Raw genomic sequence first — 14,434 nt, forward strand, 5'->3', positions numbered from 1 at the left:
GTATTAATTTGCCTTTGCACACCTTATGAACTTTACCCACTGCAAGACTCTCATTAAATAACCAGGACAAGGGCATGGGTAACTCATTTGCACATTCTTTAAAAATACGTGGTGATATGTCATCCATTCCCACAGCCTTATTAACATCTAACTCGAGCAACACTTAATGCACCTCTGATTTCTTCACCTTTACTTCTCCTAATTCTTGCCTCCCTTCTACATGTTGCACAACATCATTCACACCACTATGTTATACATTGATGAAGTATTCATTAAATATTTCCACTATATCATGTATAGTGAATTTAAAGGGTATTGTATTTTCACTATACATGATATAGTGAAAATATTTAATGAATACTTCATCAGTGTATAACAGAAGATAGAGAGAAAGAATACAACAGGAGGTGGGATATTGCTGATGATGGCTGAAGAACTACAACCAAAAAATTAGAACTTAAACATGATTTTAGGTCTGATGAAATATTGTTCATTTGAGGCTATCTGATGTGACAAAATGATTAGACAAAATATACTGTTGGTTGCTGCTGTAGACTAGGGAGTCCAGTGGGAGATGTAGATGCCCTGGAAGATTACCACAATTACTGCAGGCCGAACAATTATTATGTTAGACTTCATTGGAGTGAGTTACGGGACATGGCAAGACAGAAGTGGAATTTATACAGTTGCTAAGGGATAATTACCTGACACAACATGTTGGAGAGGTGACCAGGGGTTTGAGAGTGCTGGATCTGTTAATAGCATTGGAAGATATAATATCCATAACCATGATAGACACTTTGCTTACAATTGGGAAGAGTGACCATGCAGTCTTGTTCTGGAAAGTTACTAATCTTATGGAATTCTCTGTCAAGAAAGGTTTTTTGTTGAAGTATAAAATTGTCGATTAAAGGTCAGGAGGATTAAATCAATGTGTAGACATATAAAGCAAGAGCTGCAAAAAAAAAAAAAAAAAAAACACCGTGGAGAGAATATAAGGAAAAAGGTGATCAGTATACTCATGAGTGGTACAAAGTGCATGCAAGAAGAATGACTAGTATCATAATAAAGGCCAAATCATATTTTGAGAGAAAATTAGCTAAGAAGATCAAAATAAATCCAAAGAGTTTTTTCATTGTGTAGCAAATAAAAGCAAAAATAACTATAGTAGGACTACTTTAATCAATGTTGATGGTAAGGAGGTGATAAGAGGCAAAAGAAATAGTTGAATTGCTAAGTGTTCATTTTGCAAAGATGTATCATCCAGGCAGAGATTTTATCACACTGCTGATGTGACAGAGATCCATGTCAGAATTGAGGCATATGAATAGGCAGTCTTCAGCATATTGAAAAATGTTGTAAATACAGCAGTGGGACTGGATGGCATGGCAGCTCATGTGTTACTTGAATGCGCAGGAGAATTGGCATTGCCTCTGCCGAAGCTGTTCAATATAAATCTCAGCTCTGCAGGATTTCAAGGAAGTGGAATGAGGGTAAGATAGTTCCATTGCATAAAGGTGGCTCCAGAACAGAGGTAGCAAACTATGAACAAATTAATATATCAAAAGATATCAAAAGTGGTTGTTAAAGTATTGGAAAAGTTGGTTAAAGATAAAATCCAATAGTGGGTGGAGAGGGATACGATACTCTATAGTGAGAAGCACAGCTTTGTAAAGGGTAGGTTCTGTAGTATTTTATAATCAAGTAACAGCAGAATTGGATAAAGGAATTGGCTACACCATGATACTGTTAGACGTTGAAAGGCATATGAAACAATACCACATTGAGACCTATTACAAAAGTTAGAGTAAATGGGAATGGATATGAACCAGACAGACACCAGAGAACAGTATATGGTATAGTGGAATCTAGGAGAATGAGAATGATTAGTGGAGTACCTCAGGGTTCTGTACTATGGGCAATATATATAATTGACTTTGTATATCAATAATATACAGAAAGATTTAATGGGAACTATTCAGTTGTTTGCTGATGATGCAAACAACTGAATAGTTCCCATTAATATATAAATTGAAAGATAATATAAATTGTCATTGTGGGTGTTACTGTACTTCAGGAAACTGATGAGGCTAGGGAAGGGGATAAAGTTGGTAAAATAGCTCAGAGGAATACTTGGATGTTGAAAAACACACTAACAAATAAAGATAGGAATGCGATTATCCCTTGTTTCAATAATTAAATACTGTGAGTTTGCATATTTATTTATTTTGTATCCAAACACAAGTGGTACAACATTATTTACAACAAATTAGGATACATTACAAATGAGAACAGCTTAAATTTGGTAGGTGAATTACACAAGAACTAATAAGTAAAATATGAAGAAAAAGGAAACTATATATAAGTTATATACAATAAATATGGTCAGATGTTCCTCAAGTATCTTGTGCAATCAACTGCTCTTTCTGTGCAGGATATAAGGTCCTCTTTTGTGCAAGGTGATTGAAGAAGGTGTTCCATGGATTGGGTTGTCCCACACTCACAAATATCTGGTCCGTTGAGTAGCCCCATTTGATGAAGTTTTGTTCGCAGTGTCCTGTTGTTCGAAGTCTCTTGAAGCTTTTCCAAGTATTCCAGTCAAAGTGGGCACCATGTGGAAGATGTTCGGCTGTTGGAATACCAGTATTATTCTCTTGGTGCGGTGCAAGCCATTGTTGAAGTCTTGTCTCTGGAGGGTTTTAAGATGGTTCAAAAGTTGCTAGGAAGCTATGTCGGGATCTTAGTCTTTGGGACACTGTGATCTGGCTGAATAGTGGGTAGCATTCATTTGTCTGCTTCTTTTGTCAGCTGAGAATGCAGATCTTTAAATTGAAGGGAGGTGCAATACCAGCCAAAGTATACAGGTCTCTTAGTAGTGTTGATTTCAAGCATCCTGTAATTAAGTGGCAGCTTTCATTCAATGCTGGGTCAAGTTTTTCAGCATGGCAGGATCTGGACCATACCAAGCAGGCATATTCAGCAGAAGAATAGCAAAGGACCAAGACAGAAGATCTCAGTGGGCTAGGGTCTGCACCCCATTTGGAGGAGGTAAGCTTTCTTGGTATATTGTTTCTTGCATTCACTTTTGCCTTTGTTTTTTTGAAAGTTTGCATATTGAAAAGGATTATAACACTGGAGGAAAACACTTAAAATACTTTATTAATGTAGAATTGTCACCTGAGTATCGTAGACATCATCAATACAAGATCACAGAATGGCAATTAAACATTAACAGACAATTCTAAAAAAGGGCCACTTAAATAGCTAATGTAAGATAATTATAAATAGTCAATAATTTCCTAAATTATTAAAAATATATATATATATATGTATATATATATATATTTAAATAATATAAAGTTAGGAAAGATTAGTTGATTTAAAAAGTACTATCTCTCACAAAGGGGATGAATGTAGACCTCCAGGTCTGTTTAAGTTAGGACAGTGAAGTAAAGTTTCACACATTCTTTATAAAGCTGCTCTATGAGGAAACGATTTTTATGAAGAACTCTCGTTTTGCTCCAATTAACTCTATGTTTAGTGTCGATAGCATGCTCTGCAAGTCCAGACTGTTCATTCTCATGGTATTTAATGTAAGGCTATGTTCTTCTAGTCAAATAAAAGCAGATCTTTCTGTTTGTCCTAATAAGATAACCCATAAGAGAAAGGAATGTGGTAGATGCCTGGATCAGTCAGAAGTGGTAGCTTATCTTTAGGAGAAGCAAGAAAGATGGAGATTTTTCTGATGGGGTGAAAGACAATAAAAATATTCAGTGGTTTTAAAACTTCATTCCAGAATCCACTTCTCCTTAGAAGAAGAAGTAAATAAGCAGTTAGCCTTTTTAGATCTTTTAATTCTTCGTCAATCAGATGGTAGTCTACATTTTTCAGAAGACTCACACATCACACAGGCCATTATATGCATGCTGAATCTCATCACCATCCTAGTCCAAAGGCTGGAACTATTAAAACAGTAGTACATTGTGCCCATTCTTTATGTTCTTCAGACGAACTGTTAAAAGAATGACAACATGTTAATTCCACCTTTTTATCTAATGGTTTTAAGGATTCTTTCATCAAAAGAGCTTTTAACAGTTATGGTATCTCTACCTCTTCAAATACAGAAAAAATAACTTGCATTCCTATCCTTTATGTGCAAGGCATTAGTGAACATATAGCAAAGTTTAAAAAACACTGAATATTTTTGTTGCCTTTCACCTCATCAGAAAAAACCTCCACCTTTCTTGATTTTTTTATGGACAAGCTTCCACTTCTCAATTATCCAGGCATCTACCAGATTCCTTGCTTTTGAGGGTTACCTTATTTCAGACCAACAGGAAGATCTGCTTTTATTCGGCTAGAAGAACACAAGGCTTATATTAAACACCATGGGCCTGAACAGTCTGAACGTGCAGAGCATGCTGTCAGCACTAAACACAGAGTTCATTGGAGCAAGACAAGAGTTCTTCAAACACTTCCTCATAGAATGGCTTTATAAAGAAATGTGTGAAAGTTTACTTCACTGTCCTAACTTAAACAGATCTGATGGTCTACCTCTATCCTCTTTGTGAGAGGTAGTACTTTTTAAATCAACTACTCTTTCTTAACTTTATATATTCTCTCTATATATATATATATTTAAATAAGTTAGGAAATTATCTTACATTAGCTACTTGGTTAGCACTTTATAGAATTGTCTATTAATGTGTAATTGCCATTCTGTGATCTTGTACTGACGATGCCTATGATACTTAGGTGAAAATTCTATGCTAATAAAGTATTTTACATGAGTTTTCCTCTAGTTATAATTGTTTTCAGTGATTAGCTCTCTTTATAAGGCTATGATTCAACCCCATCTTGAGACTGAACCATCTCATCACTGAGGTAATAGAGAGGATTCAGAGACGAGTGACCAGGCTGGTGATAAGTCTCTGGAATGCTCACTTTGAGAATAGTTTGAAGGTGTGTGGATTAGAAAGTTTACTTGATAGGTGGAAAAGAAGAGACATGATAGAAACTTATTAGATAAAAGAGGTTTATTAAATTGATGCAAGGGAAATTTTTCAATATATATGAAAATAGTTAGAGAACTAGGAGTCATCTGTGGAAGTTATTAAGAGTGTGGTTAGTATAGGCCTCTTTAACTTAGTGGAAATGGAGTTTTATTTCTCAGTGCTAGTCCACCTGAAGAAAGACCTAGGTTCAATTCTACAGTAGTTGCCAACTAGAGGAACTTTTTCTAAGCCTTTCTTCTACTGGTTCCCAAGTTTGTCAATCTCCTGGCACAGACAAGCAGGTGTTTTCTCCTGGTATCTCAGGAACATTAATCAAAGAACCCACACTGTTTTCAGACAATAACATATCTCGTGTTAGGGATCACAAGATGGCAGCACTTGTGCAACTGTCTCTTCTCTGACTGGCCCTTAAAATTAGTGATAGTCTTGAGCCAGCTATCTCTGATTGGCTAACAGTGGAGATTGAACTGCCCGCTTTTTCTCCAAACGTTCGAGCTAAATGGCTTCGCCTATTCTCTGTAAGGGAATAACAGGTGTTTCTGATTTTTATGAGTCTCTGGACTTCATGAAGATAGTGTATAATAATAATAATTATCCCCTTCTCATAAGTCCATTATAATTTTCTCTGCTATAGGTCTATAAGTATAATTTCCCAAGTATTTCTTCATGTTTGTGAGATCACCCTATTCATTCTCTCTGTTTGGGATAGAACACCTAATATGGAACATTCTCCATTACTGTTATTAGATTTTAAACTCTTAATCCTTTTTGTCTTCTTTTATATATTATCCAAGACAGCTATCTTGTTAGCTCATTAAATTCTCTTTCTTTATTCTCAATCCTGGTAATTTTATAATAAATTTCCTTTCCTATGATTTGTCAACATAATGTAATTCATTTATTTTATTTTAGTATCTATAGTACAAGACACATGGGCCAAAGGAAAGAATAATGTGATCTTTTATAGTGATGTTCAGGATCAGTCAATTCCAACTGTCAGCTTAGGCATTGCTAATGTTCCTCGTGGACATTGTACAAAGACAATGGCTATCTTAAAAGATGTAGCAAGGAATGATATCTTAAGAAAGAAGTTATGGCTAGTAGTGGCTGATGATGATACTCTTTTAAGGTAAGAATAGTTTACTGATTTTTTTTATACTAGTTGAAGTTTTTTTTTTTATATATAACACTTTTCATGGATTTAGGCCTACAATGACCTGCTTCAGCTACAGAGGTCATCATTGAATCTCCTAAGAGGACTTCCTGATTTTCTTTTTCCTAATGGTTTGTAATTTAATACTTGTTTTGGTAATCTTTCCGTTTTCTTTTTTTCAATGTGTTCCATCCATTTATGTTTATATTTCTTTATTTTTTGTGATCGAATTTTGCAGTTTTTCTCATAAACTTCATTTCAGCTGTTATTAATCTTTGTCTTTTTGTTTTATTGTCCAGATTTCACTTCCAAAAAATAGGACTGGTAGAGTTTATATACTTTTAATCTAGTTTGTTCTAGCACTAGATTAGGTTTAAATACAGAGTTAATTACGCCTGTTATTTTTAAACCTTTCACAATTTTTAGGTTAATATCTTTTTCATTTTCATATGTAATCATATATCCTAGGTAGTTAAATGAATTCACCTGTTTTAAAATCTTGTTATCTATTATTATTTTAGTTCTTATTATACCTTGTCCTTTAAAGGCTTTTTTTATGAGAATATTAATGCATATATATATATATATATATATATATATCCCAAGAAGGCAGATGTATTTTCTATGCAAGTAATTGTGCAAAAAGAAGAGTATTATTTGCAAAGAAAATCTGTGCTTGTTTAAATATTAGATATGTAAAAATGCACATATTATTAGTACCTATTATTATTATTATTATTGACATCTGACCTGAGAGTCTGGTGAGTGTGAGAACTGTGAATGGGTTTAAGGCATGGTTAGGTGATTTTTTTTTTTTTTTTTTTTTTTTTTTTTTTTTTTTTTTTTGAATATGTGTGTGTGTGTGGATTTCCTACGATGAGTCCATGGAATCCACACACTCTCTCATGCAAAAAAAAAAAAAAAAAACTTAAACCCATTCACAGTTCTCACACTCACTACACTCTCAGGTGATGCGCATTCCACTCACTAATCACTCTGTGCAAAGAACTTGCTTCTCATTCCTGTGCCTCCTTATACAACTACTAGGGATGGCCTCTTGTTCTACCCTTGTCTCCTCTACTCTATGAGCAATCACCTTCACATTAATCTGGTAACAACCCCTCACTAACTTGTATATCTCAATTATATTGCCGCTCTTTCCATTCACAAGGCGCTGCAAGTTGCATTCCTTCAGTCTCTCCTCATATCCAACATTCCATTCACCTGACAATGACTTAGTGAACCTTCTCTGTAATCTCTTCATTATCCTCATTCCCTTGAAAGTCAGGCAACCAAATCTGTGCATAGTAGTCCACATGTAGTCTGATCAAAGTCTTATAAAAGGGAACCATAACTTCTGCTTCTGCATGTCAATGTCCTTTTCATTATTTCCATAATCCATTGGAGTGTTCTTACAATTTTAGCAATATGATGCCTAAATTTCAAGTTGTCCACCATCATGCCCAGATCTCTCATCTCTCCCTACCTCCTTCAAATTTTCTCCATTAATTGTATACTATGTATCCCAACCTTGGCTACCAGATTTCAAGACTTTAAACATTAAAGTGCAAGGACACAGCATCGGCTCTATTTCTTATAGTTCTTCCTAACTTTGCATTACCAGCAAACAGCTGCATATCTCAAATTATGCAGGTCCAATGTCAATTAACATACGAGTTAAACAATAATAGTTCCAAAAGAGATTGCTGGGGCAGTCTACTGATCACCTTCCTCTTTTTGGATTACCACTCCTCCATACACAACCTATTGATACCTATCTGACAGCCAATCAGCTATCCAATTCACTAGTCTGTTTCAGTTTAGCTACTAGCTTAACACGTGACAGTCTGTAAGAGGCCTTTGAACAATCCAAGTATATTGCTATGTATCTTCTTTATCCAGTAAATTTATCACCTTGTTGTAATATATAAGCAGATTGCTAAAGCATAACCTACTACTAAAAAACCCATGCTTTCCATGATAGAAAATGCTGCTATTATTGAGCCTCTGTAACTCAGTCAGTTTCAACAATGCCTTTCAGTTGGGAAGACCTGGGCTTCAATCCTGTCTAATATGCGAAGAACCTTTATCAGGGCTTTTTAACTGAAGGTAAGTTAGCTGGTCTCATATGGAGGTGGAGGGTTTTTTTTTTCCCCCTGGAAACTCAGGTTTTACGTCCCTCAGAACAGCAAACCAGACATTAAAACATATATACAATTAACATACATAATACACTGGCCTCATAGCCTGAGTTGCTTCGATTTATGACTCATAAATCTAAATAAATCAAACCAAACCAAACCAAACTAGAAGCTGTAATTATCAACTAATTCTGAATTCTGTTTTGAAGAACTCCTGATTCAGATAGGTTTTACTAGGAATAATTAAGTATATATGTGTAATTGTTTAAGTAAGAGCGGCTGTAAACATTGTACACTACCGATATTATTAGTGTGTGGTTTTTTTTCTTGCTTAAACTAAATACGAAAACGTTAATATTAGACCTACTAACCTGAAGAGAAAAAAAAAAAAAAAATGGCGGCGGCATTGTCGTTCCATGATTTTAATTTGGATTTCAGTCGGTTCGTTAAGTGTGAGGTCTGTTATATGTATTCCTTCGATTACATAAATGATTTGTGGATGTTTAGTGCGGATGGAAGAAAGGTGTGTGCAAAATGTGACCTGAACGAGGAATTGATGAATGCGAATATGAAGTTGATGACAGAAAGTGCTAGTACCGATTGTGTCACGAGTGTACGTTTGCAAGAGAAGGATGGCGAGAAAGACAGGCGAAAAAATGTTAAAAAATCAGGAAAAAAGAAAAAGAGCGATTTGACAACCATAACGGATGTTAAAAGGGACGAAAGTGAGGTGGAAAGAAACGAAATTGAGAGAACGAATGAAAGTAGAAATGGCGTGGTGCAGAAATCGCAAGTAAAAAAAATCGAAAGAATGAATGATAGCGAAAAAAGAATGACTGATGGCGAAAGTTGGACGCATGTTGGAACGAAAGTACTGAACCAAAGAAAAATGAATGACAGTAAAAGTGAGAAGAATGATAGCGAAAGTTGGATGCATGTTAGTCCGAAAATACGGAAACAAAGAAAGATATGTGAGAGTGAAAGTGAGAAGAATGTTAGTGAAAGTTGGACGTATGTTGGACCGAAAGTACGGAAACAAAGAAGGAAGAATGAGAGGGAAAGTGAGAAGAGGGGGTCGAGAGTTAGACAGTTAAAAAGATTTAATGATAGAGTGAATATGTCGCGAGGTTCAGAAGGTGAATTGGATTGGATGAAGCAAGAAATGAAATGGATGCGGAATGAAATTAAGAAAATTCAGGTCAAAACTATTAAAATAAATCATAATGGCATGAAAGAGTTAACAAAAGATGAGCGAGTGGCGTTGTATGGCGACTCCATTATTAAAGGTGTGCTAGAGGATAAAATGCACAAGGTATGTTTTCCAGGCGGTAAAATGAGTAGAGTGATTGAGGCATTGAATATGAGGTGGGAACGAGCAAAAGAGTTAATTGTATTAATTGGTACGAATGATTTGAGAGAGAACAAAGAGCATGTCAAAATGAATGTCAGGAGACTGCTTGGAAAGATAAAGGAGAATAGTGTGACAGGAAGGGTGGTCATTGTGTTGCCTAGGTATGATTGTGGTGAAATGAGGCGGAGAGCAAGGATTATGAATGATATTCTGGCTGAAATGTGTGAGGAGATGGGAGTACAGTTTGTTAATGTGGGGAATGAGTTTGAGGGACGAAGTGAGCTGTATGGGAGCGATGGACTGCATTTGAGTGGATATGGTGTGAGTCGCTTGGAGAGACTGCTGCTGGAAGGTAGAGAAGTGAATAGAGAGAATGAATCAGATCGAGAGGGGAGTGATGTGGAAGAGCAGGAGAGTAAGACAGGAGAGATTGAAGGAGTGGAAATGAATGTGGAAGTGAGTGGTATGAGTATAGAAAATGAGAGAATGGGTGTGCAAGAGGAGCAGGGAAACGGGGAGGCTCAGGGTGGACAGGGATACACAGCGTGAGAAAGGTGGATGCTCCAAGAGGAGGTGAGAGAATGTGTAGGCAGGAAAGTAATGGGATGATCAGGGATCAAAAGGAAACAGATGGAATTGCAAAGGGTTCTAAAATAAAGAAGCAGAAAGGGAAATGGCCCCAGTCCAGCATGGAGAGATCACATCGAGTGAGTGGTATCAGTGGAACTAGCTGTAGATCCAGAAATGAGTTGTTGTGTTTGTATACCAATGCTAGAAGTATAAGAAACAAGGCGGATGAAATGGTTGCACTAATTGCGTCTGTGCACCCAGAGATTGTCGGAATAAGTGAGACATGGTTAGATGAGGATGACATCTTGACAGGAATAGAGATGGAAAGGTATGATGTGTTTCGTGAGGATAGAAGGGGTAAAAAGGGAGGGGGAGTGCTATTGATGATAGAGAAAGAGTTATGTCCATACAAGGTAGAGATGCAAGAGGGAAATGGGGCCAGTGCTTTTGAGGCAGTATGGTGTGAGATAGAGGTGAATAGAATCAAATACTTGGTGGGATGTTGTTATAGACCTGGTAATGTGGATGGTGGTGAGAGTGAAATGTATAGTCAAATAAGCCAAGCAAATAAGAAAAGGGTGATCATTATGGGTGATTTTAATTATGGCAATATAGACTGGAATGAAGAGATAGCAACTGGAAGTAAAGAAAATGAGTTTCTTGAGTTTTTGAGGGATAACTACCTCAGACAGTATGTAACAGAGGGCACAAGAGGATTAAGGGTCTTGGATTTGGTCATCTCATCGGAGGATGTAATTATCAATGAGGTATCAAATCATCCACCAATTGGTGAAAGTGACCATGAAGTGATTACTTGGGTGGTTGCCAGCAGTGCAAAGACCCCTGTGAAAAAAGGGTATATGTGGAACTACAAGGGGGGTGATTATGAAGAGCTCAGGAGACAGCTTGCAGGTGTAGCATGGAATGAGGAGTTAGCTGGAAAAGAGATCAATGCAGCTTGGGGGATTTTCAAAAAATATTTAGTGGATGCAATGTCTAAATGTATACCACGGGTGAGAAGGTTAAATAAGTTAGGTGTGAGTTGGATGAATAAAGAGATTAAGCATGCAATACAGAGAAAAAGGGCATTGTGGAGGCAGCATAAGAGAAGTGGAAGTAACCAATTTCATGAGTTCTACAAAGACCAGGCAAGGAGAGTGACTTGGTTGGTGAGAGTAGCTAAAGAGAGGTATGAACAGCAGTTAGCTAATGAAGCTAAAAAGAATCCTCGGGAGTTCTTTCGATATGTAGCCAGCAAAAGAAAGAATGATTATGGAAGGATGACATTGATTGGAGGAAATGATATAAAGACAGCTGTTGCAGAATGTGTGGTGGAGATACTTAATGATCACATTCACATACTTGTGAATGTGACTTCATGGAGAGATTAAGAGCAGTTGATGATGGGGAGGAGAGACTGACTGTAAGTGAGCAAGAGGTGTTTGGGGAGTTGAGTAAACTAGATGTAAATAAGGCTGTGGGACTTGATAATATATCACCGCGTATTCTGAAGGAATGTGCCAGAGAGTTGACACCTGCCTTGACATATTTTTTTAATACGAGTCTTGCACTTGGTCAAGTCCCTAAAGAGTGGAACGAGGGCAAGATTGTGCCACTTCATAAAGGAGGTGATCGAACTCAAGCATTAAACTATAGGCCTATCTGTGTGTCAGGTGTTGTGGTTAAGTTGTTGGAGAAGCTTGTGAGAACTAGGATCCAGAGTTGGGTTGACAACAATGGTATAATCTTTGATGGACAGCATGGATTTGCTAAAGGGAGGTCTTGTTTTAGTAATCTACTTACTTATTACAATAAAGTGACTGCTTCCTTGGACAGAGGAGAAGGATACACAGTAATATACTTGGATTTTGCAAAAGCTTTTGATAGAGTACCTCATGATAAGTTGACAGTCAAACTAGAGCAGATTTGGTTGGATATTAGATTAGTGCATTGGATTGGAGACTGGTTATCTGATAGGTATCAACAAGTTGTGTATGGGGGTGCAATATCCAGGAAAAGGAAAGTCACTAGTGGAGTGCCTCAGGGATCTGTTTTAGGGCCATTATTTAACTTGTATATTAATGATATTGGCGAAGATTTGGATGGAGATATTCAGTTGTTTGCAGATGATGCAAAGTTGGGACGAACCATAAAGAGTAGTGAAGATGTTGTGGCCTTGCAAGAAGACTTGAATAAATTGAGTGATTGGACAAGTAAATGGGGATGTGAGTTCAATGTTGCTAAATGTAAGGTTTTAAAATTTGGAAAACAAAGATGGGATGCAGAATTTATGCTTGGTGAGAATATATTGTTGGAAGTAGAGGAAATAAGAGATCTGGGAGTGATAGTGGATAAGGATCTAAAATTTAGGGGACACATCGCCAAAATTGTGAAGACAACACAAAGACTTCTGGAAATGACGAGGAGAACACTGACGTGTAGAAGTAGGGAGATTCTTGTTCCATTGTATTAGGCTTTGATTAGGCCACACATGGACTATTGTGCCCAGATTTGGTCACCTGGTTTTCAGAAGGATGAAGAGATGTTGAAAAGGGTCCAAAGGTAGTTTCTGACCTCTGGAATGTTGAGTATGAGGAAAGATTGAGAAGATGTAATTTGCAGAGTCTAGTGGAGAGAAGGAAGAGGGGAGATATGATAGAGACCTATAAGTTGGTAAGGGGTTGTTATAGGATCAATGGTGGAGAAGTTTTACAGAGAATAGTGGGAGATCAGGGGAGAACCAGAGGTCATCCCTGGAAACTGTATAAAGAGGGTGTGAGTAGGGGAGTGAGAGGCAGGTTTTTTTCGTGCAGAGTTGTGAATGACTGGAATGCCTTGCCTGAGAGTGTGGTGTCTGCAAGGAGTTTGAATGTGTTTAAGACCCGGTATGATGAGATGTGTGTGAGATAAAAGGACCTCCTAGATGAGTCTTTGACTCCATGAGGTCTTGTTTAATAATAATAATAATAATAATAATTACACACACACACACACACACACACACACACACACACACACACACACACACACACACAGTTTGTCCTATAAATTGTAGCCTGTCTTATTTCTCCTCCCCACCCCTTGGTGAAGTGGAACAATTTTCCTCACCTTCCATTCCTTTGGAACTCACCCTTCTGCAAGACTTGTGTTAATCAGGTGTGCCACAGATGTTAATTCCCTAGAGCATTCCTTCAAAACATGTGCCAATATATTACCAATTCCTACTGCATTATTAACATCATGTTTACTTAATTCCCCATATACTTCCTGCTCATTCATCATTAGTTCCCTCCCCCACCATACCCTCTGCACTCCAGCTTCTCGTGATTGCCTTTATGAGGATGAAATACACCGATAAACTGTTCATTGATTACTTTAACTATATCCTCTGAATCAGTTACCAATCTGCCAGTGTGAACTAACATCATCCTTCCATAGTCATTCTTTCTTCTACTTGCCACATATCAAAAGAACTCACTAGGATTTTTCTTAGCTTGATTGGTAATTTAGGCTCATACTGCATTTTCCTGTATTTATTAACTTTTGCATTCCAAAAACCAGTGGGAACTGATTTTTGAAATGTAGAGTATGAAGGCAACGGGAAACCACCTTGCGTCACTATCTCCCTAGTAATCAGCTGCAACCCTCTCAAGAGAGGAAGCCACAGGATCAGATCAAGAGCATGAAGAAAATGGAGGGAATTCAGTTTGCAGATCCTCAGTAAAGCTTTGTTGCTAAGATAATGTGGAAGATTTTTCACAGAATGGGAGAGGAGTAGAACGAGACCGTCCCTAGAAACTGCATAAGGTAAATGTGAGGAAGGGGGTGAGAAACAGGTTTTTTTGCACGGAGGGTGCCTGATGAGTAAAATGCATTGCCTAAGAGTGTGGTGAACAATTTAAAATCAGATGTCTGATGAGCTTTGTTTGTGACAATGTGTACCTTCCACAATGAGTCTTTTGACTCCATTAAGGTCTGGTATTAATAATAATAACAATAATACTAACAGTAGTTTGTGAATAGTAGAGAAAGAAACCTTGGTCATTTATACAAGTGCCAGAGGTGAAGACTGATACCTAGAGGTGGGGGGGAAGCATGTCATGGCAAAGTGACATAAAAGTCTGTGCCATTTAAACAGAAGGAAAGCTTAGTGCATTTAGCCCTTACAAAGTCTGTTTTAGATGATTTTTTTTTTACTGATTCT

General features: G+C 37.2%; 1 protein-coding gene across 2 annotated transcripts in view; it reads left to right on the plus strand.

Annotated features, from left to right (window-relative positions):
- Positions 1 to 14,434, plus strand: part of LOC150108871 (beta-1,3-glucosyltransferase) — a 310,372-nt gene that overhangs the window by 236,205 nt on the left and 59,733 nt on the right. For both annotated transcript variants that reach the window (XM_090403934.1, XM_090403942.1), the window contains one exon: positions 5,928 to 6,144. In XM_090403934.1, coding sequence (XP_090260060.1) covers positions 5,928 to 6,144 — 217 coding nt within the window. The remainder of the gene's footprint in view (positions 1 to 5,927; positions 6,145 to 14,434) is intronic.

This window comes from Typopeltis vanoorti, chromosome 2 (genome assembly GCF_054136105.1).
Source record: "Typopeltis vanoorti isolate ZY-2024b chromosome 2, IOZ_Tvanoo_1.0, whole genome shotgun sequence".
Classification (NCBI taxonomy): Eukaryota; Metazoa; Arthropoda; class Arachnida; order Uropygi; family Thelyphonidae; genus Typopeltis; species Typopeltis vanoorti.